Source organism: Cyclopterus lumpus, chromosome 14, assembly GCF_009769545.1.
Source record: "Cyclopterus lumpus isolate fCycLum1 chromosome 14, fCycLum1.pri, whole genome shotgun sequence".
Classification (NCBI taxonomy): Eukaryota; Metazoa; Chordata; class Actinopteri; order Perciformes; family Cyclopteridae; genus Cyclopterus; species Cyclopterus lumpus.
In genome coordinates, this window is record NC_046979.1 from 20,604,813 (window position 1) to 20,630,990 (window position 26,178).

The 26,178-nt window shown below is 43.5% G+C and overlaps 1 protein-coding gene and 1 long non-coding RNA gene across 12 annotated transcripts in view; one reads left to right on the forward strand and one right to left on the reverse strand.

Moving 5' to 3' along the window:
- Positions 1-26,178, forward strand: part of arhgap32b (Rho GTPase activating protein 32b) — a 93,953-nt gene that overhangs the window by 61,437 nt on the left and 6,338 nt on the right. For 8 of the 11 annotated variants that reach the window (XM_034549770.1, XM_034549768.1, XM_034549769.1 and 5 more), the window contains 17 exons: positions 2,053-2,190; positions 3,123-3,215; positions 3,559-3,681; positions 4,604-4,681; positions 7,133-7,214; positions 8,680-8,730; positions 10,434-10,508; positions 17,977-18,126; positions 21,091-21,193; positions 22,218-22,362; positions 23,379-23,461; positions 23,828-23,935; positions 24,335-24,480; positions 24,554-24,755; positions 25,138-25,283; positions 25,366-25,440; positions 25,575-26,178. The exon at positions 25,575-26,178 is cut by the window's right edge and continues 230 nt beyond it. In XM_034549770.1, the coding sequence (XP_034405661.1) occupies positions 2,053-2,190; positions 3,123-3,215; positions 3,559-3,681; positions 4,604-4,681; positions 7,133-7,214; positions 8,680-8,730; positions 10,434-10,508; positions 17,977-18,126; positions 21,091-21,193; positions 22,218-22,362; positions 23,379-23,461; positions 23,828-23,935; positions 24,335-24,480; positions 24,554-24,755; positions 25,138-25,283; positions 25,366-25,440; positions 25,575-26,178 (2,402 nt within the window). Of the gene's footprint in view, positions 1-2,052; positions 2,191-3,122; positions 3,216-3,558; positions 3,682-4,603; positions 4,682-7,132; positions 7,215-8,679; positions 8,731-10,433; positions 10,509-16,224; positions 16,633-17,976; positions 18,127-21,090; positions 21,194-22,217; positions 22,363-23,378; positions 23,462-23,827; positions 23,936-24,334; positions 24,481-24,553; positions 24,756-25,137; positions 25,284-25,365; positions 25,441-25,574 lie in introns of those variants that run through there. The other 3 variants (XM_034549773.1, XM_034549774.1, XM_034549778.1) reach the window with 3 other exon arrangements.
- LOC117742434 lies at positions 24,598-25,235 on the reverse strand. Its single transcript, XR_004611034.1, has 3 exons — positions 25,122-25,235; positions 24,883-24,988; positions 24,598-24,711 (listed from the first exon to the last, which is right to left on the reverse strand). It is a non-coding gene; the product is annotated as an uncharacterized LOC117742434 (long non-coding RNA).

A 26,178-nucleotide genomic window follows, 5' to 3' on the forward strand; every position in this document is an offset into this window, starting at 1 on the left:
TCAGAACACTAGTTCTATTTGGAAAGGGAGGGGGGGGGGACTGGCAAAGAGTTTAAACAGTGAAAGTAGCACAGCGAAGTGAGATTGGTTCCACAGACCCAGAAAGGGGTGACGGGTGGGGGGTAACCAGGAGCACTGTTTGAAAGTGGGGCACGACAGCATAAAGAGTTCCCCGAGCCATCCCAGCGCGTCTCCACCGGCACTAGAATCCGTGGGCTGAGTGGTGCACTGCGGTCCCAGTCGCACAAGCCCTGGCCTCGGTACAGACGGATCTTTCCAGGCCAAATCAAAGCCATGGACTTTTTCCACCGCTAGTCTTTCTCTGTGGGTTTTGAGGTTTGAAGCCCCGTCTTACGAGATGAAAGAGACGCAACGAATCCATCGGCGGAGTCTAAGAAATTCTATTTAAAGAAAAGTTACATTTAATGTGGTGAATTGATCGGTTTGCTCCTGCACTGTTGACATTTAATCTCTGCATTTCACGATTACAGGCTCAGTAAGCTGTTGATGTTCTTCATTTTAGAAGGCATTTTCAGTATCAAAGTATACAAGTCCACGAGAGACTTGATTGCCATTTTTTTTAATATCTTTTGAGAGACAAGAAGAGTGACGGTTTTAGTGGGCTTGGTTCTATGCTGATCGAGGCTGGGGGCTCTTCTTGTCATGTTGTTCACAAAGTTCAACTGCTGGCAACAACATGTTTGGTGTCCATGTCTGACCCTGGGTTTTTGACCAAAACTAACAACCCAAAAAGCCTGCCATTGGGAGGCTACACCTGATAATGACATGACAGCAGGTATCAAGTTAAAGTATAAGGTCATTGTTTTATAATGGTAATAACATCAACTTTATTTGTATGGCAAATAAAGGAAAAGGAAAAAAATGTGTGCACTGCAGTAGTCCATGTATAATTTTATGTACATTACCAGGAGACAGGAATGACAAAAAAAACAACACGATATTCTAAACAATGTCCTCGAAACAAAGCACTGCAACAAAGTTTGCAACCAAGCAGCCAGCTTGTTGTTGAATTGGCTGGTATTAATGTACCGGACAACTTCTGTAGTTAGCAATTCAAGAGAACATCATGGTTTTCGTATCATGAAGCATGTAAGTTGAAAACAACAGTGTGCCGAGAAAGAACCCTTGGGGAACATCACAAGTAATCTGACTTCCAGAAGAACACGCGTCAGCCAGAGAAGGTTCTATTAGACAGATAAAAAGACTATAATCACAACAGGTTCTTTTTGCAGTTTAATCAGTTATTACTTGAATTTCAGCATTTTTATTATTCCTTCCTGAAGTAGTTGACTCATGAAATACAGGCCCATTTCGAACCTGAAAGCTCAGCTGATGAAAAAATATATATACATAATCGCTCCCACGCTGTAATCCTGACTATACAGACTCAACATTGACGAGACAGTTGAGGCAATGGGGCTCTGTATAATGGGGCTTTTTGAACAAGAGCAAAGCAATGGGTAGTTGCAGTAATATAAAGCTACATTTCACAATGCATTTAAAAGCATGCGGTACGGTATAAATCTACTTTTTCCTTCCAAGCGAAAGAACGTTGTAAAACCAGAGAGGACAAACTGTGCGCATCGCTGTTGTACAAAGCTTCTTATACATTTGAAAGCTTCTTGTGTTTACGGAGTTGCTGTTGTGCACGCTGCCCTGAGATACTCAAATGTCAGACCCACCGACCCAGAAGAGCCTTTAAAACGATCCACAAAAATTCAGCTAGTTGATTATCGTATTGTACAGAAATGTGTGGAAACAAGTTAGGAAACATGAATCTGTTTAGAAACACAATGTAAAGGTGCCTGTTGCGTTTCTACAGGGACTGTGTATTACTTCTTTTGAAGGGCCAGTCCAATGTTTAATGTAGAGAAAATCAAATATGATGATACTTAAAACCAAATGCCTCAATATTGATATTGGGACGACTTTCCACTTTTACCTAGCGGCAGCTGTGTGGATACATTCCTCACATGATCTTATCTGTTTCCTTGCTGGTGACATGCGTGTGTTTCTGCTGTCGTCCTGAAGGGTCGGAGTTGGATTGTGAAGCGCAGCTATGAAGATTTCCGGGTCCTGGACAAGCACCTGCACCTCTGCATCTACGACCGACGCTTCTCACAGCTGCCTGAGCTGCCTCGATTGGACAGTCTGACCGACCAGTCAGAGGTCAGCGGTGAAAACACACTCATGCACGCTCATGCATGCACATGCTCACCCACACACACACATGCACACTCGCATACAAACACAAACACACACACACTTAGTTGGCGTATGTTTAACTGCACACTGAAGCATTCAGGGCTGCAAGAAAACATAATCCTATGTCGATTAACGGATTTAGATCCCGTTTTTCTTCACATTTTATCTTGAAATAAATCCTGGCCACAGGTAAAGGCTTTTTGAAAGACCTTTTTTTCACACATAATATGCCGCATTACATATCACACTGCTTTGTTTCTGTTATCCAGATGAAACCTGTCACTGTGCTTTTTGTTATCCACATTGCTTTTGTCTTTGGAATGAACAGTTTGAAATGTTGCCAGATACACCCCCCCTCCCTCCCTCTCCTTCAGCCTGCCTGTGAAATGTATTCTGATCTGGATGAAAACCTTTATGGTCAGATTGAGGCTCTGAAAGGAATGCAGAGGTTGGGTATCAAATCCAAACTGCTACAACCAGTTCATCACGGGGGGGGGGGGTTTCCACCAGTATCAGCGAACAGCACGAGGGCCGAGCGGTGAACCGTGATGTAACTTCAGGTTTAGACGAGAAGAGCTCACATCCTTAAGCCCAGACTTGCAGTCCGCCCCATTGGTCTCAGTAAACCTGAGTGTCATTGTGAACTAAAATGTGGAGAACTTAGGTTCTCCTTGTAATTTGAAGTCACGGCTGCAAATGTCATTTCAAGTGGTTTACTACCGCGCACTTCTCTTCCACTCTGTCATCAGCTGCCTTCGTCACTCAGGAAATACATAGCACAAGGAGCTGATTGTTTTTAAATGGTTATCATTAACACACATTGTAACAGCTGAGTTAGTCGTGGTGAGTGGTACCATCCGAAGTAACTGGCCTGTGTGTGTTTTCTGCCTTGTTAGTCCGTTTCCCAGATGTTGTTGGCTTACCTCTCCCGGCTCTCAGCCATCGCCGACAACAAGATCAACTGTGGGCCCGCCCTCACGTGGATGGAGGTGAGTGCGCAGTGTCGTCCGTCATTATGGAGCACACAAGGGCGATTTCACTAAAGGGCCTTTGCAGTCGCAGAACCTGCACGAATAATAAAGCATTTAAAAATAAACCATGTCATTCTCAAAGTATCCACAACCGCGTTGCCGAGTGAGCAGTTATGGCCGTGTTTTGCACCGCTGTGTGAAAACACTGTAGAGTTATGTAATGCAGCAAAATCACAATGACATGTGACCCAAACTGCATGGATTATGTAAGGAAGACGTGTTCTGTCTTTTCCCCTTCATTTATGAGCCAATGAATGCCACTGTTAAATTGAAGTGTAAGTCTCGTCTGTTTGTGTACTAGGTCGACAATAAGGGAAATCATCTGCTGGTCCACGAAGAGTCGTCCATCAACGTGCCAGCTATTGCTGCTGCCCACGTCATCAAGCGCTATATCGCCCAGGCCTCAGACGAGCTGTCCTTCGAGGTGACAACAACAGTACACACACACACACACACACACACACACACACACACACTCTCAATTAGACAAAGAAGCAATGGAGCAATAAAGCTTCTTTCAAATGCAAATGTTAGAACTGTCAAAACAGTTAAATTGTTAAATTGTTCATTTATAGTTTATTCTTTTAAATTCTGTTGTTTTTATTCATGCTTCTTGAATGTTTGGAGTACTTACTTTTGTTGTTGTATTATCTCTAACATGTTTATTTCTTTGCACCAAACAACACACTAAGACTGAGTCCTGTTCTATGAAAACTTCTGATTCTGTTCACCATGAGCAAACTCGGCAGCTAAATAGGTCTATAGGTGTGCTCGACATGTGCACAACAATTCTTAAAGCTGCAACTGTTTCCTTTAATAAAAATGACTGATCTCTACATGAGACGGATCTCTGCCTCCTTTAGTGCTCCTGAAGGCGTTAGCCAGATCCCATCTCACCTCAAATGTTTTCAGAAACCTTTTTAGTTACTGTTTCGCTGTAAAATGAGAGTTTTCTCCAGCTGGTGGGCGGTGCTGCTTTCAACAGCAGAGCAAAATTTCTTTTTTTCCAGCTTAACAATACACTGAAATAAGTTTCTGTGTTCTAGTTTAATCGGAGTTCACAAGCTTCCTGACCACTTATTGACAGCTGCGTTCCACGGCTCTGATTGGTTGTTTTCCTTTGAAAGCAGAGCAACCCAATACTTTCCCCCAGATTATCTGTCTCGTGTACTTCTGTCAGGATATAGTGACAGTTTGAGCAAATAGTTATAATAACTATTTTTATTAAAAGTTACCAGCTGCATCTTTTACAAAAAGATGCTCTCGCAATTGAAAGTTAAAACCTTGTTAAATACTTTCTTTTATTTGAGCAATGACTGATGTGAATATTTCTCCTCTCTCGGCAGGTTGGCGACATTGTGTCTGTAATTGACATGCCCCCGAAAGAAGACACCACCTGGTGGAGAGGCAAGCATGGCTTCCAGGTACAAAGCTCACACAACACTTGGCATGCTGGGAGCATAAAACAAACCAAATCACACACACGCACACACACGTGTTTTTATCTTTCTCTGTCTTTTCCTCTCTGGCTGTGAGCTTTTGATGAGGTTTATACTCAAGGTGTTTCAAGGACGAGGAGAGAACGTTGCATTTCAAACACTCCCAGAGTTTGTCTGAAAACAAAGCGATCCAAATCCTCTTTCATGAGAAGCTTTTGAGTAGATTACGGGGTGTGTGCCGCCGCCTGTAACGCCGGACTGATTCATATTCCAACAGTCTTCCCTAGAATCTGCAACATGTTGGAACTTTTGATGTTTTAGAGCTTTTGTTCCAATCTTTCTCCCCCTTAGAATCATGTCGTTGTTTATGTCCTCAAGGTACTCATCACACATAATCCTTTTTTTGACTGGAAGAAAACAAACTGTTACATTGTGTATTAGTTATTTTGCAATGGAGGTCTATAATAGATCAAGACAGTGTATGTCAATGTTGTGTGTGCATAGGCTACTTTCAGACGATTACAAACCTCAGGGCCAGATTTACTAAATGAGCGTTGAAACAGAAAACGTTAGTATTGGTGGGAGGGGAAGTTGTTGAGCGTGACATGAAATATGATCCAGGAAGTCCATCTGGAGGAACACATTAGTGCGTTTAAAGGCTTTTCCATCTCTGTAAAGCTACCACGTTATTGTTTGCCATTGATTGATCGCAAGGTAAATGTGGTTACCGGTACAAAGTAAGCTACCAGTCTTTCTTTTGGCACAAACATCTCATCTTCACTCAAGGATAGACTGATTATAATTTGGTGGGTTTTTTCGGCCATAACTCAACAAAACCTACGCTAATCTCGACAATTTAACACAAATATCTAATAATAGGATAAGATCATCATCTGGACGGACATGGAAGTAAACTACAACTTGACTGCTGGGGCTTGTTGGCATCCATCAGACCAATTATATTCAAATAAATGAGAGGGCTGGGTTTTTTAACCACAGAACTAAAGCCCCCCTGAACCTGGCTTTAATCTTTTGGGGCCTGATTTAACGCATTCTGCCCCAGAGTTTATCTGAAGATGATATGAGGCGTCAGCATGCTGAGTCAGAAAAACCTGAACTGTGCGCCCCCTCCCTTCCTCCTCCTCCTCACTGAAGCTCAAGTGGTCTCAGTGTCCAGGGAAACCCTCTAAGTGCTAAAAAGACTTTGGATGTTGTCCTATCAGACCTCCGTAATTTGTGTTCCCTGTGAATCCTGCTGCATTAATAATTAAACATAAGCATTAGATATTTATGCGGAATATTCGTGTGTGGTAGTAACTGTGTAAAGTGTGTATCGAGCAAACGCAGAGACAACCGGCAACCAAGCTGTGGTTGCTGGTTTCTGTGTAAATACAGTTTTCATCATTATTATTCAAACAGTCTTGACAGGATTAGTTCCAATCAGAATCTTTTCAGTGCAGCAACAAAGCGCCCTGCGGTTTCAAGGCTCAAGTCTGGCTGACCGTCCTCTGACCTGCTGCCCCCTTTCCCCACACTGCCCTCTCTCCTGTGTGTGTGTGTGTGTGTGTGTGTGTGTGTGTGTGTGTGTGTGTGTGTGGGGGGGGGCGGGGGGGGGGGGGGGGGGCTTTCTGCCTACAAGAAGTAGTGCTGCCAGCTTCTCCCTCTGATGGACGTTAACTATGAGCCCATGGTGGCCACAGCTGACTGAAACTCAAACAGGACATGTGTGGCATTGATGTGGGCTTTGAGGGGCTTGCAGGGGAAACATCCCCCTTACTATTTAGAACATGTCAATTTTTACAATAACAACATTAAAGTAATGCAACAATGCCGAGGGCGCAATCTCAAAAGCAATGCTTTTGCAACTATGAAGAAAGAATAGGGCCACTCTAAGAAATAATCGATAATGATCTGGGATTGAGAGAGTTAAGTCATAATAGATGAAGTTGCGTAAAGTCATATCTGCATGTTTTACCAGTTATCACAATTCTTGTGAAAAGTTTGGACAGCAGTGTGGCGTCTTTTCCTCTTTCTGTATTATAGTAATAGTACGACGTCTAAGAGAACACAGATATGCGGGACATGTTTTAAACAGGACCAGAAATCTTTCTTAAACCCACCTTGTTAATAAATTAATTCAAAACGAATGTAATTCATCATTGACTTGAAAAGGTGCCACATGCACATTTAAAGAGGTTACTTCCCCTAAACAAAAGAGGAAGTAAATCATGCATAGATGTGTTTTCATTCTACAGAGATAATATTCAATGAGGAAACTTAAAGCAATACAGATTGCCTGAGAACCGCATCCAATCCCCCCCCCTCTCCTCCTCCTCCTCTTCCAACAACAGTCTCTCTCTCTCTGTCTTCATTTTATGATCTAGATGTGATTGTACTTCCTCCCACCTCACACTGCCTGCTTCTCTCCCCTCCCAGGTTGGCTTCTTTCCCAGCGAGTGCGTGGAGCTCATAAACGATAAAGTGCCGCAGTCCATGACCAACACTGTGCCGAAACCAGGTATTAAAACACTCTTTTGTGTGTGTGTGTGTGTGTGTGTGTGTGTGTGTGTGTGTGTGTGTGTGTGTGTGTGTGTGTGTGTGTGTGTGTGTGTGTGTGTGTGTGTGTGTGTGTGTGTGTGTGTGTGTGTGTGTGTGTGTGTGTGTGTGTGTGTGTGTGTGTGTGTGTGTGTGTGTGTGTGTGTGTGTGTGTGTGTGTGTTAACAACAAGAGCTCTAGTTCTCGTTTAACAACTTTTCACAAATGAAATGAGAAATGCAGTTGGTGAAGATATAGCCTGAAAACTCAATTTACAAGTATAAATAGCCCCGTTAAAGAACCAAATCACGTTATACTCATCAGAGTAAAAGATATATAATAATACAACTAGAATGTATGAGCATGTTACAGTGAAAGGAAACACATCATTCTGACCCTAGATATAATCACGTTATGTTGACTCAGCAGCGCTATGCAAACTACGGTGCTAATCTATTGCTGTCCAGAGCAAACAGATAATCTCCTCAGCACGCGCCTGAGTGTCAAGGACACATAAATAACAGAAACCCTCCTGGAATCAAAGAGAACCCGTGGCAACATTCGGTCTTGAGACTAACTTGAACTTTGCCCTCAATTCTTCACGTCGCAGACTGCAGCGGGAAAATAAATGGCAGCTCACGTCCTGTTGCTATGCCCGAGCCCTTCTGACTGAAACGTCAAATCGAAAGATCGATCTAACTAATATGACTCACTGACACAACCGCCCGCTGCCTCCTGAGGAGCTCCTAACCATCGCAAAAGCTTCACAAAAAATGCATGAAGGGATGACACAGCAAAAAAAAGAAGACAAAAAAACCCCAAACCACCAGATCCACAACTACGAGGGAAAGGGATGCCATTATAGGCAGTGGGGATTCGGGGGCTGTTGGATGCCCACGTGCCTATCAGGGGTTCAAACCCAAAGTTTTTTTTTTAGCCTTTCAGACTGTGTGGCTGAACAAAAAATGCATCTCGTGGCGTAGTTAACTGTCTCTGTGCACGCACAGCCCGCCCCCCACGCGGCCCACGACTCGCTCTGCCTGCCCACCCCCCTGCTTTTGAGCAACGGTTTAATGCTTGTCGCTGTTTGTTTTTGCATGTGTCCTAGTTTGTCAATCATGCTTTTTCTTTTTTTTCCCTCTTCACTTGAGTATCCGCAGGTCAAGTATATTATTCGAATATCCTGAATGTAATGTAAAAAAGATTTTCGCCTGAATTGCTCATTTCTGTTATTTAGGTTTATTCAATAAGAAATATGTCTTTTAAATATGTGTATATCTATAACCTGCAGATGCCCTGTTGTCGGTAATATTAACATTATTTCAAATGAGCAGATCCTGGATCACGTTCATTGTCGGCACTGCGCTCATTAATGCTGTTGTTGGATGTGCAGGAGCGTTAGCATGTGTCTTGATTTGTTGCATCTGACTGTGACTCCTCTGCCTCAGCCTCCCCCTGCTCTGGCCTGCAGCCTGCTTCTTGGAGTCTCTTCCCTCCCTGTGCGTGCTGGTATACACACCTCATCCACCTGTCCTCTCACCCCGCATACACTCAGCTCCCACACACACACAAAAACAAAAATGCATTTGCACACTCGTATGACATATTGTTTTGATGTAATTAAAGTTGTAATCCTTAAGACTTCCTGGTCCCGGGTGGATTTGATTTCTGCGGTGTGGTTTAATGCTACAGGTCGCCGAATCCTGGGGCCAGCAAACACTACTGAAACAGCTCATTTGTCAGAAATACAACTGAAGAGCAACTAGTGCATCTTTATTTTACAGTTGTGACTAACACATTTATATTGTTTTAACAAAGAAGATGGTCAATAATTGGCCTTTTTTTTTTTACGTTATGCCATGAGCAACCTCCATCTGATTTTCTGCTGTAGTTTTCTGATCTATTCCACAGCAGAGAAAAGCTAAACATTGTTTGTTAGCTTGCTGAGTAGTTGGATGTGTGCAGCCTGTCACCTGCAGCTACTCAACAGCCCACCTGAAAATATTTCAAACTGATCCAAAAAATGCAAAAAATGTTGACAAACCTGCATTTCCTGTGACTGCTTCACAGGTACAGTGTTTTTAAAGTGGCAGCAGCTGCAGGAAATGTTGGGTTTGCATCAGCAGTAACTTAAAGGGAAAGTTGGGCTGTTTTGATGTGGGGTTGCATGAGGCTTACCTGCAGCAGATGTGAGGTTGGAGAAACAGACATTAGTGCAGCAGCAACACGCAGTCTAAATACGATTTAGAATGTGTTCACCTGGCAGTCAGACAGCCCTTTCACACGGAGAACTGACGGCTCTGGTATCTTTGTTTTAAGGCACGAGACTCCATTAACAAAAAAGACATATGTATCTCACAAAATACAGGAGTTGCTTGTCTACTGTTTGTTTGTGTTGTTGTCATACACTATCACAAACAACTGATCAAAGCAGCTGTACACCAGAAACTCCGGTTTTCTGTGCTGATTTTGTATTGTCTGATGGCGAGGTAAAGCATGAAATATTCTAAAATACGTGTTGCTGCTGCAGAACATTGCTTTTCCTCTGTTTCTCCACACTCCATCTGCTGTACGGACTATGGAGAAGTACCTCATTTAACCGCACTTCAAAACATTCAAGCTAACCCTTTGACGTAGCTGATGGGGCGTGGCAAATATTGAGACTGATATCGATCCGATCAAATTACAAATCGTAACGCTGGATTATATATTGCCTCGCTTCCCTCGTGTAGGGCAAACTAAATGGCGGACCCTGCCACAGACGATGAAAACTACTAGAGATAGAACAGAATGTAAATGCTCTAAATTGTTACTGCTGAAAATAATGCTGACCATAAATAGTTGCAGAAATGGGGTGTGTTTTCAAGAAAGTCTTAAGGATTATAAACTCTAGAGTTAAATTAAAGTAATGTCATCAAGCAAGACTTGATTTATTGATGAAAGCAACGTTTCTTTAATTGAGTGTACCTTATGACTAAGCATTTTACTTTTATCTGCACACTGTCACAGAGCAGTTTATTGCCTCCGCCTCAAAGTGTCATTCATTCCTATGCAAAGCCACTGACCTCACAGATCCAAAGTACACCGATGCCCTGTTCTCTAACTTGAAGTGCTTCTCTCCCTCTGCCGGCTCTCTCATGTCTCTCGTCATCCATCCAATCCATCTGTCTGTGGGTCCATCTGTCCATCGGGCTGCATGCAGACTTGGAGATGGAGAGTGTAATACAGGACAATGCATGGGTGGCCGACCCGCTAAACCACTACAGCCTAAGTTCAGGTAGACAACAATCATTTGGTTGTGTTGCCCCGCCACTCCCTAACCAAAAACTAACTCCACAACCCATAGATGTGTTTGCACTCCTTCTATGTCTCGTCTGTACCTGTGACAGCAGGTCACTCTTTACGCAGGAAAATGTTGTGCACTTTTTGGTGTTGCATTACAAGGTTTCACGACCCGGTGCTGTCCGTGACCTTTAACACACTTCTCCACATTATCTCAACACTCTGTCGTTGGACCAGTAAAACATCTATCTGAGCATGTGTGGAAATGGGTCTTTAATTGCTCCAATCTCATTCAAGAAAAGGTGTGATGCAACAGTTGCCATATTCCCCTGTTAAGTGTGTTGCCTAAACTCTTGCAGATTCCTTTGACATAATAAGAGTTTTCTCATCATACTGTTGTATGTTGTATGTGTTTTTTACAGTATATCAACGTTTTTGGGATGAGATGTAGTGGAGTAACAATGAAATACCACCCTTTTCGAGCATTCCTCTCAAATAGAGAACAATCTCATCCTTCCTTTTTTCCAGTTTCACCCCTCAAGGTGCATGCAAATGAGTCCAGGGGTTACTTCAGCACTTTTCCAAGCAATGTACGCCGTGGCTGGACAGGGGACGAGGGACGGGGGGCAGCTGTGTTTGTTGTGTGCGTCTGTTTGGTCGGAGCTGAAAGACCGCGGCACCCCTGCCTCGACTGGCCTTGATTTATTTTTATCCTTTTACAATGAGGGGGCCTGTAAACCCATCCATTGAGCCCCAAGCTTTGTCCCGCAACAGTAAGAATCTCTGTCTTGCTCTCCATGGTGACGGAAAGAGCACATTCCTGCAGGGAGCCACGCAGCATTGGAAAAATGTGTATGCTTCTGCTTCTGGATCCACTCTGCTCCACCACTAACCTTTGCTGTTTTTCAGCAAAGCCATGGAAATTGCTGACACGCTGCGCTGCTCCAGTTAAAACAGAGACCAGAGAAGCTAGTTATTAGTCGTCCATGTTGTGATGTTTCTCAGTGGAATCCGAGAACAGAGATTGCTCTCTTCAAAGTAAAAAAAAATAGACTCTTTTATTGACATCAAGATAAAGAGTTTGGGATGAAAAATATATTTCTTCCCCAGACAGCTCGATAGACCTACTAGTATCAGACCCAGATGTAGAGCCCTGTTCCTCTCCTCAGCGCAAGCCTTCGTCGTGTCTGGGGACCAGTGATTTGGGCAGCTGTGAAGACAGCTGGTTATATGAGGGGGAGAGAGGACGAAGGAAACCGGAGAGAGAATGCGTGAGACAGAGTAAGATTTGTCCTCCTGTCATTTCCTGGTGCTCCGGTTCCGTGAAACTATGCAAGGCCCCTTGTGGAACGTTTTGCTCTGTAGCTTCAAGTCATAGGCCGCACCTTTTGTTTGTGGGGGGAGGAGGGCTGCTTCTGATTACATACCAACAACTCGGGCTGTGTTGTAAACAGAGTGAGTAAAATATATATATATATATATTTATTTACCCCTTTGCTCCCTTAAGTGGACTCACTGCGAAACATTTGCCAATCAAAGTCTGCAGCTGCATCACACTGAGTTGTATTGCATCATTATTGCGGGTATTGGTGTCTTGTTCCGAAGACAAATTGTGTTGTTGCAAAGCTTCATCGCTCACCGGCGTTTAACCAGCAGGTATAACATACAGATTTACAGCAGGGCTTGTGTTTCAGGCAGCACTGCGTTCCGCTCCTTTGCATTGAAACTCAAAAAAACACTTCCTAGTCGCCTCCCAGGAGTGACATGGATCATTCACACCCATGCAAAATAGCAGCTTTCCGACACTTGGTGTAACACCAAGCTCTCGCCCTCTGGTATCTGACATCGGGCAGGAGCTTCCTGTACAGGTGCGAATAGTCTTCTGACCTCAAAGCAAACTCCACTTGTTGCTTTTCTGTTTCCACCATGTCTCTGACAACCAATCTGCCTCCCGCGGTTCTAACAATGAACAATAAATCTCAAGGTATCATGACAAACATGTCACGGTAAAAATAACTTTACAAATGAATGAGAGATGAGTTTCAGGGAGAAAATGGTCAGAGGTTTCACTCTGTATGCAAAGTTGTATCCTGCTATCTGTCCTGCGACACTGCGTCCTAGTGTGGGACACATACAGTCTGACTATCTAATCGCTGCTGCACAGGACAAACTTGTACGAGTTTGACTTTCTCAGTCATTTCCCCCAGTGGGTGGATCTAGTGCTGGCTGATATTAGAGAGGAAAACTAATGTTATAGAGCACAAATACACGTAGGAAGAAGTATTCAGATCTTTTACTTGAAGCTGGGGTCGGCAGCACTGGAGAAACCAGCAGAAGTACGCTAGATTAAAAAAATGATCCAAACTGGAAAATCCAGCCCAGTGTTGCCAACTCCTTTCCAATGGAAGTAGCTAGCAGCGTTAGCACGAAAAGTCGCTGAAACTGGGGAGGAAGTCGCCGAGTTGGAAACGCTGACAGCCCGGCCCTTCATCTCCTCCCTACAAACACACTCAATATGAATGTAAACATCGAGCTGAATACAACAATTGAATGCATTTATTAATTATTAATATTTTTGTCAAAGCATCAAATCTGTTGGTTGCTGTTAGGATGTTTACTTAAATAAAAAGTACAAATAAAACAATGTCAAATTTAAATTCTCCATTACTAGTAAAATACCTGCATTCAAAATTCAGGACTATTATCAAAAGTTTTGAAGTCAGAAGTACAAATTTGTATTTCTGATTTTGACTTTGGACTGAGTCTTTGTTCTTTTGTGAAACGTTGGATACAACTATCTCTAGTGCCTTAAGTTGTACTTAAGTACAGTACTTGAATAAATATACTGAGTACTGATCACTATGGCTAATATCAGAAACTACATGCAAAGTGAAATTTGAGGATCAGCCCAAAGAAATGTTTGTCTTTGTCACTTGTCAAAATGATGTCAAGCTGAAACGATCCCATGACGCAGTGGAAACCGGCTGACTTCAGTAAAGTCTTGTGATTCTGGACCAACAACAAATTAGACTTTATTTTGACTCTACATGCCTGCTAAGGGACTAAGCTAGTTACAGAGTTAATGAGATAATGCTTTCAGGGCGTCAGGAGGCCCCTCAGGGAGAGCTGATCTCAAGTTGAGGCGAGGCTGTCCTTCACATATGTTGGGAAGAAACGCAGGGATGCTGCTGGTTAGGATTGTATGTGCAGATGGGTGTTTTCCTCTCAGTGGACCACCAGCAATTGCCACTTGGCTGCCTGTCGTCCGTGCTGCCTTCATTTACAGTCTGGAATATTATAGCCAAGCTTGTATCCTTGCTTTATTATACCAACTAAAAGTTGGCAATGGTCCCCACCCGCTTCGTTGCATTTATTCAGTATAGAATTTGCTTCAATAATACTCGCAGCTTTGTAATAGTGCTATTAACATCCGGTAATTTCCATTTTTCCCGAGAGCACCTGAAAGCAGCATATATGGGCTTGTAAACTGCAGTTCTGTGAGGATACTGGCTGACTGAGCGAAGAGGAAAGCCGACGCCGCTCTCGTTCTCGTTGGGTCTAAACTTTCTCACTCGGTCGAAGTGACATCGTCGTGTTTGCGCTATTCAGCGGAGATTTTTAGCGCTACTTTGTACAGGTTTGCGGTTCAAAAGATACTTAAAGTAATTTAATTGTTCTTTGGACCTAGTTTGAAACCCTGTCATAAAGCCACACAGCGAGTCCAGCGATATGGAGCGACGGTAAGGAATGCGTTTATATCTGGAGATTGTTTGTATTAGCTCTATTATGCCACATAGGTAAGATAGGACGACCGCTTCTTCTCCTTTCTACACGGATCGGTGCGGTTAGGTTTAGCTCCACGTATCGAGTTCTACTGGGGATAAACAATGTGAGGAGACTGCCTTTGGAAAGATGGAAGAGATTTCCTAGCCCCCAAAATCGGTGGAAAATATGGCTTCCTCATCTTCCTTCCATTAGAGGAAACAATTAAGTGTGTGTGTGTGTGTGTGTGTGTGTGTGTGTGTGTGTTAAATGTAGCTCTGGAGTAATTAATTTAGCAAAGAAACATTTGAAATCTATAGTTCACAAAATGTAAAACATGTATGTCTATATGACAAAGCAGTGCCATAGTTTCGAGGCTCAGTGAAGTAAACCTTCAAGAAGAATTGTTACTTTTTGTTTGAGATTTTCAAATCAGTATCAGCATTTCTCAATGCTGATACTGATGACTTTGGTATGATTTCTGTTTTTCATTTCTCTGATGTGGGTTACAGTTGAACCATCATAATCGAACATAGCCATGCAGGTCCTCTCCTCCATCTGCTGAAGTTGTTATCCCGTGCTGCATTGAGAGTTTGAACAATACGTCATTTTGCTCCGGCACACTTAAAGCCCTCATTTCCAAACAGAGGTCCCTGCCGGCCATGACAGCCTTCCTATCGACAAACACCACCCAGAAACACCCACGGGAGATTGTAAGGATAAGTTAATGGGTGTTAACACAGTGTTGGTGTTCTGTTTTTCAGTTTGATAAGCAATGCAAACACTATCTCTGTGGCAGTCGCCTCTCAATAGACAAATATCCTTCTTTTTCAATGAGGTCATATAGTTGGCTTGTTGAATTGCTTAACTGGCTGTAAAGTATACACTACTTTAGTAAAGCGATCTTTCAGACATGACAAATTGCAGACATTCTCAGACTCATAATATTCAATCACCTACATGATTGTCAACAAATCTTTTCTGCATTATTCCCAGAGAGACCTGACTTTGAAGGGCTCACCAGAGTAAAGACACATTTGGTCCTGTTAAAACAGCTTTTGGCGGATCCACAGATCACATTCCAGCAAAACCTGTCCTCTCACGGCATGCAGATTTCTGAGATGGATGATGTAATCGCATCCAACCCATTCACATCATGTTTTAATGAAACGGAAGAGGATGGCAGTTTGAATTTCCCGCTGTGTTTCGAGTGTTGTGATGCCCCAAGGAGCCAAGGAGGTAGATTGCAAAACTGTTACTGCACAGCAGCTGCTAGTATAGACAACAAAGCAACCAACACTTGAAATATGTCATCCGTGATGAAACGACTCACTGGTAGACCTGGAAAATTGTCATGTGATCGGGGAATCAGGGAAGGACACGTGACTGCTAAGACCCAATCAGGTAGTAGTATCCGTTTGCACATGTCCACACTAGGACGGAACCCCGGATTTTCCACACTCCTCCGTCCTCAAAAGAGGTTTTGACCAAGAAGCAAAAGATATGCCTTTTTTAAAATGGAAAGAATGGATGCTGTGGATCAAAATCAATCCACACATTCGACCTCTTTGTCAAATTAAAACGCCACAATCATTACCCACAATGCAAAAGAGAAGAGAGCCACTACACATAGTTGCCTGACCATGACTAATGTATTAAACATTTCTCTGTATGCACAGGTTTTTGTTAGTATTCTGCCCGTACAATGAGAAGATGTTAAATGAATTCTGCTACAAAGCGACTTTCCATTCCCATCAGCTCATTAGCTTTACGCCACTCTTGATGTTTACATTCTAAATGTACGCGGCGGACTGTCAATTACGTGTGCTGCACTCCATCTTGTACATTTAGCATGCCAGACAGGCAGCCTCATTAGTTTTTACCTAAGTGTGTGTGTGTGTGTGTGTGTGTTGTATGCTCTGAGTAAAGACACTGCCATCACTGTTTTTTGCATTGTTGTTGTGGTTATCTTGCAAACACACAGCCGTAGTTTTCTTTACCTCAGCTTGTTGTTTTCTTTGGTAAGCAGTGGCCTACTTTCTGTTGTACTGAGACGGGAGCTGAGATTGGCACAGCCAATTAGTTATTTATTTGAATTGAATTCTCAATGCTTTCTTCTTTAGTGTGTGTGTGTGTGGGAAGTTTACAGCAGGAGATGTCAGGTCTGTGAAACACATAAAGGAAGTTGAAGGATTGTGACTGTTTTTAATCAGTTGAAGGAATGTGCCCTGGAATATAAATCTAAAAAACTAAAACTGATCACATCATTTTTTCCACTTTGGATGTTGTGCAGGCTCTTTTCAAAGATTTCGTGAAGTTCTGGATGGCTGAGAGCACAATGATCACAGATCGGACAGGTGATGGATGTTTTTAATACTGTCCTCAGTGGTACATTTTCAGCACGGGCTCCTTACTAAAACCACGTGTCAGTTTACGTGTTTCAGAGTGATGCTCCTGAGCTTCACGTTCTTTTATCGCTCTCTGGGATTCAGAAAGGATAGTTGTGCTGTTGAATGCGAGAGTATAAAACTGCAGAGTAATATTAGGAAGAGTTGTTGGTCAAAGTCTGCGTGGAGTACTTCAAAGAGAGACAGCAGGAGCAGAGGGCAGACCACTGGCAGCGAGAGGACACAGAGGCAAGGAAAGATGGCTACAATGGAAAATGTGTTTTCTTTGAGAGGAGTTGGGTCTGAAAGGAAAGCTTTACCAGGCAGTGACGGTATGAAACTCACAGAGAAAAGGGCAGTTCACCTGGGAATGATCCTGTTGAGATCCACAGTTAAAGGATATAAAGGCATCAACCAATCACATTCTGCGGAACAAGTTGAGTTGCGCCCATATTTAAGAAACCACAACACGTAACATAATGCGTGTAGTTTATTCATCACACCACCGCCATGTAAAGGTCTTTGACATAGTGAAATAGTCATTTTTTTAACCCTGCAGTCAAACTGTTTTGATCAATAATCTACTTTGACATTTGTTTGATTTGCATCCGTGCATTAGATGTGTTCTTTGGCCAGTCAGCGGAAGTGTTTTATACTATTATATTATAATTTAGATGTTTGTGTCTGTTTAAACTGATAGACGACTTAAACCAAACTGCATTCTCCCAAAAAAAATCATGTTCTCTTCAGACAAGTTTTTATCTGTATAGCAGAGTAAAGTAAAAAAATAGACAGAGTGAAAAAAGTCTCTGATTTTCACTCACAAGATGTTTTTGAACAAATATCCGGGGTTGAAGCCAGCACCATTGTCCCCCTGAGACTCCTCCAGAAACATGCAGATTGTTTGGTTAACTTTGATAGCCTTTCACATCTCCCGAAAGCAGGGGGAAAAAAACCCGGTGTATAGTTTAAGAAGCTTACCACCCTTTCCCAGACATAGTATCTGATTAATGCAGGTTGGGTTTCTAAGTAGCTCTTCTCCTTCTTCTTTTACTGGATACCAGGATACTAGTATTGGATGTGGAGGATTCCTTTGTAGTTGCCTCGGAGGTGGCATTTAAGAACGAAGCCTTCGCCTCAAGGAAAGGGTTTTCATTAGAATGAAGCTGAAATGTACAATGGGACGAGCCTGAGCGGCCTGTGTGGGGTTTCACTCCAGTCTACTACAACCAGCGTCAAACCCACACCTACTGTACAGTAGTACACAGCTGTGTACGACATCTAAGATGTGTCCTTCCTTCCCTCCTTCCTCAGTGTCTAAGAAGCACGGGAAGCTGATCACCTTCTTGCGCACCTTCATGAAGTCCCGGCCCACCAAGCAGAAGCTGAAGCAGAGAGGCATCCTCCGGGAGAGGGTGTTCGGCTGCGACCTGGGAGAACACCTCCTCAACTCGGGACATGATGGTGAGATTCATGCAGACACACCTAGAGAGCGGTTGGGTTTCCTGGGTCCCTTTAGGCTCTGCTGGTTGACTGGCAACCTCACAGTGATGAGACTTTCAGGATGGTGGGTGAGCCCAGGCAAGAAACAGACACTGTGAATACCAGCTTTGAGTTGAGAATTGATGGGATTCAGAAGTGCAAGAAACAGTCGGGTTCTTTAGATTAGATTTATTGTCCCAGAGGAAGATTTGTTTTCACACCCAGTACAACACAGACGCAGACAGATATACACAATAGATAAACTCACCATGAATACATTCATGCCGCTCTGCTGTTGAAGCTCGATCAATAACCTCGCTTCAGCTCATGGCCTTGTTCACACCTGGCATGGACAAGCGTCTTTGGGTGATCAGATCCTAGTACAGGTGGGAATGCACCCGCGTTGAGCTCTAATCACTCGGACCACATGCAGAGTTGGTCTGATCCACATTTATTCACACACCAGTGTGTCTGTGAATGTATTACTCAAAGAGAGAGGTGATCCACAACAGCTTGTGTAGCCGTGGCCTCTAAACTTTATGAAGGTTATAAACTAGTGGCAAACACTTTATTACTTCCACACTCGCTGTCGACATCTGCGTGTTCCATGAGCGAAGCACCCGCTTTAAATGTCAAAATGGCAATTGATGATATTTATTTAACTGAGGGAAGCCAAGTTCATGATCACAATTAATATTTGATTAATTGTGATCAAGTTTACTTTCATATAGAGCGAGGAAGTGAAATCCGATCCTAAGTGTTCACTCGAGACACATGTGGAGATGCATTATTAATGCCAGGTGTGAACGGGGCCTTATTCTGCATCTGGATATTAATGGTTCTCATTGTACCAGCACATTAGCTCACAGCAATCAGTCCTTTTTTAGCGTCTAGTCACAGGTAGGGTTGCAAAGGGGCGGAAAGTTTCCACAGGAATTTTGACTCTGGAATTTTGGGAATTTTGAAAATTTTTGCAAAAGCATATAACAGGGAACTTAAATGTAGTTGAGAAAAAGACTATGCAAGCCTAGCTCAGCTGGACCCTGAATGCAGCTGGTTGGGAACATTGTCTGCCAGAAACATAAACGTAAACATAAAACGTTCTGTTGTTTGTGAACGTCTTTGTCATCAGTGTCTGAACGTTTCAGCCCTATGCCTGGCAAGTGTGAGAGCGCCGAGTTGCGTAGACTTTTTACAGCAGTGAGGAGAACGTTGATGAGGTCCAGGAAGAAAGCATTTAGACCTGAAAGGATTCAGGGAAATGGGTGGTGATCATAGGGAATACACCCTTTTTATTCAACGTTCATGTTTTTTTTGTTAGATGAAAGAATAAAGTTCTACTCACAAAATGTCAAAAATGTCATTTTTAAAAGTTGTATTATAAATGTTTGCATGCATGTCTGCTTATGACAAGGTAAATACAGTTAAATTACACTAAAATTCCCAGTTTATTCCCGTTAATTCCCGTGGAAAGTTTCCAACTTTGAATATTCCCGGAATTTTGCAACCCTGGTCACAGGTCAGTGTTACATTGTGGTCACACATTTCATGGGTGATGGAGTCGATCCTTGACCTCCGTAAATCCAGCCTTACCTTGACACGGAGAGATAAGCCACTGCGCCACACCGTGCTGGCTCAAACGGTCGGGTGTTCTGACCGACTTGTAAGAAATGAAAGAGAAACACAGTTTATGGTTTTAGCAAAAAAGCCTATGCTCTATGAAGTACATGTTTCTTTCATAAATCTCCATCAAAACCTCTAGTTTTGAGTGGCATGCTGACAAGGGTCCGGTCACGCTAAAGACAGAGATCTGCCGACACAGGGCCGATGGGCAGCCCCTCCCTCCTACATCGAACTATCTCGCTAACTTGCTTCTACAAAACGAAGGACATTCAGTGTTTCAGTTTTGTTTTTTGTTTTTTTATGCAAAATTTCTCCGGATAACAAAACACGAAAACATGAAGTTTGATGATTTTAAAGCACATGCCAGAAAGTAATCCCTGCTAGTGATGTAGCTCCGTCAGAACTTTCACATCCACGACTGTGGAGGTCGGACAGAAGTTGGACGGGATTTTTTTTTTGGAGTCATAAGCAATTCCAGGAGAGCTTTGAAGCTGAATAAACCTCTATATTCTCACAGACTACCTTTGTCCATTTGTGCCGTGATTAACCCCAACATCTCTGCCACTGCGCTAATGGCAGTTTTTAGGAGGGGGTTTGAATGCTGTTGATTTAACAAGAATTTAAGAGGATTTATTTTCACTGTGTCCAACCCCGACTCCACATTTAGAACATGTGTTGTGTGTCTTCTGTGATTAGAGGACATCGCAACAAAATCTTCCTGTGTGAAGAACTTGGAAAAGATTCAGCCGTCCTCTGCCGCAGAATGTTGCTCACTCAAACCTCGGCCTTGTTGTTTTTTTTCTCTTTTGCTATGTGTGGAATTCGTCTCAACAGCTGCTTCTGCGAGTGTCCCACTCTCCGTCACCCTCTGACTAATGATGTGTGAGATGTGGGAGGCCTGGGAGCCTCCTCATCCACGTACATACCATCCTTATCTTACGCACACACACACACACACACACACACGCACTGATGAATAGCATGTCTGCATGATTCATGGTTGGCTGAAGGGGAATTAGGAAGTTCTATTTTCCCAAGGTTTGTTTTGTTTTTTTGGTCGCTGGCATTGTGCATAGAAGTGTAGCAGTGTAGGCTGCCTCATTCAAACACGCAGAGCTGCCGATGTAGGAAATGGGTTAAAGGGAAAACACAAGAAAGTTATTCACACTCAGAGTCCCCGAGCTCTGGCCTGACCGCTCTGTACTCGGCTCTTCAGAGAGGAAAAGAAAGTTCCATTCTAGACCTTGAAGCGCTCAGTGAAGACTGGACAAAGATTGACAGAAGTGCTAAGTGATGACACGCTGGTTCTCCTCTGTTTCGCAGTGCCCCAGGTCCTCAAGAGCTGCACCGAGTTCCTCGAGAAGCACGGCGTGGTGGACGGCATCTACCGCCTCTCTGGCATCGCCTCAAACATCCAGAAGTTGCGGTAGGAGTTGCTGCCTGTTCATTCAAAGCATTTTATTCAGTTTACTGGCTGATAACGTGTGAATTCCATCTTTTTATTGTGTCTGATTATTGCATCTGTAAAAGAACGCAAGGCGTCAGGATGACGTGCAGCAGTTGTTCCTCATCAACAGATTTTACTACGTATGGTCATAGCAGGATAAGAACATGGACTTTGGTGATCGGAGCATTTACAAGCGGTGTGGCTTGTAAAAGGCAACATATGTGTTATTTCTGAAATGCTGTGAGGTGTGTGTAAGGACAATGCTGTGTTTACATATACATATGTAGGGTCAACCATATGCATGGGTGTAATTTCTTTACCAAACACTCACTGAAAAAGTGTCTCCTGATTGTGGTGCTGACAACATTTCAAATGTGAGAGGGGTTCATTGAAATGTTGGTACATTCTCCAGGTTGTTTTTCAATTATTAGTGTAAACCAAGTCATATTAGCTTTTTAAAAAAAGTATTTTATTGCATTTACATGCACTTACATGTGAAGTCTACAATTCTGGAGAAATATTTCTGATATTTGAACTCAAGACCCAAACAAATCACCCCTCCTTCCTCCCGTTCAGTGCTCCTTCAGAACAGATTTACCATCCCTCTCTACCCCACTGCCTCGCTTTTTATACATCCATGGGCTTCCCTCTGTCCTTTGGACAAGCTTATGTAAAAATGCATTGCATAGATTTTGCATTCACATGTATTGGTATTACCTCATTGTGTCGTCCCACTTCTGAAACCAAGCAAGACATAGAATTCATAAATTCATTCATCTAAAAAAAACACAAACAAAGAAGCCTTAATTGGTATTAAAATGTCTTAAATCAATCTTTTCAAGTCTTAACAAACAGAAATGTTGTGTAGGCACACATCAATCATCTGTAAAACTCTACTGTGTGTCGTATCGCTCCACCAGACCACAGCAGTCGCTTATTGGTGCACCGTTTGTTTAGAAGAAAATTTGTTGACTCGACCTTTGCCCTCTTTCCCTTTCGCCAGGCACGAGTTTGACTCTGAGCAGATCCCCGACCTGACCAAAGATGTTTACATCCAGGACATCCACTGTGTTGGCTCGCTGTGTAAGCTGTACTTCAGAGAGCTGCCCAACCCCCTGCTCACCTACCAGCTCTACGAGAAGTTCTCCGTAAGCGAAGCCTCAGACTCGACACTTCTGCCACAACAATGTCTTGCTTCTGCTATTACAGCACTTGATTGTTAGCGATTGTGCCAGTGTTTATGTTAGCTGCTATTATAGATTTAGTCTTGAGACCAAAATGCTTATTAGCTTTAGTCATTTTTACCCTTTATATTTTTTGTCTAGTTTTAGTCGACGAACAGTCATTATATTGTTGTAAACTTTTAGACAAAATCCTTTCTCTGTTAATGTCATTAGCTACTTTAGAATGTATTCAAATATAAATGTATCTCATCAGATTATATTTAACATTTCTGTCAATCTAGTCTCTCACAAACCATAGTTTTGTCATGAAGTTAAACTTTCTATTATCTGATGGAAAACTACCGTGCGGGTCAGTCCCGTCACACCAACCTGTCTGTTCAATCAAATGTCAATCTGCACCGCCCAACATGCAACAGTATGTGTTAATCAACCAGTTTAAAAATAACTTTTGTCTTGTTTTCGTCAACACGGTTAATTGACATTGGTCTGGTCTCAGCCAGAGCAATGTCAATCAAAATTATAAAGGTGGCTGATCATTATATTTCATCCGAGTTCAAGAATGAAGTTAACACTGTTCCATGGCCCCAAAAGGACACCGATTGGGTGTGACTTAACTGCTCAGCCTCTAAGCAAAGAAAGGACATTCCTCTGATTTCTCTTAAAGGAATTCTGCTAATATATCTTGCTGTTATGATTCACGGACCCCCTTAAAATAATAGCATTGCACTCGACACACCCTATCATTACAAATGCTCTCTATGTCACTTGGAATAAAGACCTTCTCCAAGCACAACAGGGGTTCCCTTAGGATGGAGTAAATGTTTGCTGGTTGTTATGGCAGCTGGGGAGAGGCTGTGGCTGCAGACTGATGTCCCCTCCATGCTCCATGTAGCAGTGTGAACCAGGGCTGGCAAATGAATGAGCTTAGCTTGGTTGATACGTCCCACTATTTATCTCCCTGTTTTGTTTTTACCCTGAAGGATGCTGTATCAGCAGCGACAGACGAAGAGCGACTCATCAAAATCCATGATGTCATCCAGCAGCTTCCTCCACCGCATTACCGGTCAGTGTAGAGGCACACTGCCCCCCTGCGGCAGGCCCGAGAACTGCCAGAGTGCAGACACACGCTTGTGTCATGCATCAGCTGGGTGTCTGTTAATGTTAAAATCAAGGTTTTTTCCTGCTGCCACACTGCATTGAGTAGAATCATTTAACCGTTCCCAGCTGGACCTGCGTTGATGATGATAAATGGAATTTCCCATCCTTTTGTGAAAGCATACAAATGCAGATTTCTAAGTGACATTCCCCTGGGGCTTTAGCACATAGTGAAATATTGATGCTCAGAAGAAGGAGCTCTATCGCAGCCATTAGTCTCCACATCACTAGTGGGAGCCAATTAAATCTGAATAAATTAATATTTTATTTCTAGGACCCTGGAGTTCCTCATGAGACACCTTTCGCACCTAGCAGCGTTCAGCTACATCACCAACATGCACAGCAAGAACCTGGCCATCGTCTGGGCGCCCAACCTGCTGAGGTGAGCCGCCGTCCCGCTCAAATAGAATATCCTTCACAAGCATGTTTTTTGATGTCGTCAATACAGTCAATCATCCCCTACAACCCATCTCCATTGGCTGTTCCCCCGTCCTGAGTGTTTTTTATTAACACAGTACATCTTCACTTTTTTACATAATGTCTGTTCTTTTTCAGACCACTCACATTAAGGATTTCTCAGACTTGAATTAGCTGCGATAATTCTACCTGAATGAAAATGATTTAAGCAACTGTTTGTGGGAGGATGCTGAACAACACTTAAAATACATCCCAAAATATTTGTATTAATTTAAACTCTTTAACCAATTTACACGTGTAACTCACTTAAAAATGTAACACTGGTTTAAAGTGGAGCACTTTATTCAATTAAACAATTCTTCAGGTCCAAACAGATAGAGTCTGCCTGCTTCAGTGGCACAGCGGCCTTCATGGAAGTCCGGATCCAGTCGGTGGTGGTGGAGTTCATCCTCAACCACGTGGATGTTCTCTTCAGCACCAAACTCAGCTCACTAATACGCGAGGGAGCTGGTACGTACTGCTCACATAGTTATTCCTCTACCCACTGCTGCTTTCTCCAATAAACACGGTTCCACGTCAACAGGTCACAACTCGTTGTCGCGGCCCAAATCGCTGCTGGTTTCATCGCCCTCCACTAAACTTCTGAGTCTGGAGGAGGCCCAGGCCAGGACCCAGGCTCAGATCAACTCTCCAGTCACTGAGGACAGCAAATACATTGAAGTGGGCGAAGGTCCGGCCGCCCTGCAGGGAAAATTCCACACTGTCATCGAGTTTCCCACCGAGAGGTTTGCTAACACTGACGTGTAATTTGATTTAAATCAAATCTAACACACAGAGACATATATTTTATCTTAGTCTTAACTCTACTGTAGATTGAGTTGCAATGTCAGTTGAGCTGGAATGTGTCTTCACCTGGTGGTTGCTGTTAAGACTGCAGGCATTTGTTTTCCTCCTGAACCCTGTTGTCGCTATCTCACAGGACTGTGGCTGTCTCCAGTTTCAGACTTGGGCATATATCCTAAATATGGAGATGGCGTTTTAAAACGGATAAATGTTGAATAATTGTTTCTGTCTTGTTTCCAAGTCTGTCATTGAGTTGTATTCTGTGTATGTGAGTCAGGGAAACTAACTGTTGCCTGCATGTCCTTCACCTTTAATTATTCATAGGAAGAGGCCTCCTATTAAATCCAAGAAGTCTCCTGTGGGTAGTTGGCGTTCTTTCTTCAACCTCGGCAAGTCTTCCGCCATGTCCAAGCGCAAGCTCCACCGCAACCCCAGTGAGCCCAATGAACTGAAGGCCATGGCTCTCGCTGGTGAGTCCTTCCTCCACAATTGGAATGAAAATTGCCGTATGTGACTAAACAAGGCTGAAACCTTTTCATCACTCTGTTTCAGGAGGCAGAGGAGACACCGCAACATTAAGATCAGCCAAAAGTGAAGAGTCCCTGAGTTCCTTGCACAATGTTGAAGGTAATCATTTGTGTCTTTGAGTCAGTTTAATCAGTCAGTGCTGCCAATAACACAGTTGTGTATATTGCTTTTCCAAATACTCTACAGTCAAGCCAAATGAAATAGTTTCTGAATATATTCTGTTCCTCCTTCAGGAGAGTCCAAGGTGTACCGTCCTCGGCGGCCGCGCTCCAGCAGCGACGCCCTGTCGGCCTCCTTCAATGGCGAGCTGCTGGACAGCCGGCAGCACTGCAACTCCTACGACAACCTGGGCGCCACAGAGGACAGCGAAGGAGACGACGGCCCCATCTGTGTGCCCGCCCTCATCTCGCCTCCCCGCTCAGCAGGTGAAGACGTGGACCTCAGCCCGCCGGACATCGGCATGGCCTCCTTGGACTTTGACCCCATGTCTTTTCAGTGCAGTCTCCCCGACACCTCTTACGCCTTCCCCCTGGACCACTCACCCGGTGGGGCAGAGGGTTCCACGTTGAGGAGGATTCCCGGCAGCGCCTGCGCAAAGACCAACGGCGCTGAACTCATCTCTGCTACCTTCCTGGGTGGCTTGAGGTCCCCTTTGTTGTCCGCAGACTTTAGCCTGGCTTCTGGAGAGAAGGTGGCTAACAAAAAACTGACCACTTCCTATTCTTACACCGATAAACCCACACAGGCCGTTTCGCCTATTAAATGTGGGAAGAGCACTAGCTTGACGCCGTTTGCCACTTCGGAGCTTTTCTCTACAGAGATGCCGGACAAGAGTAC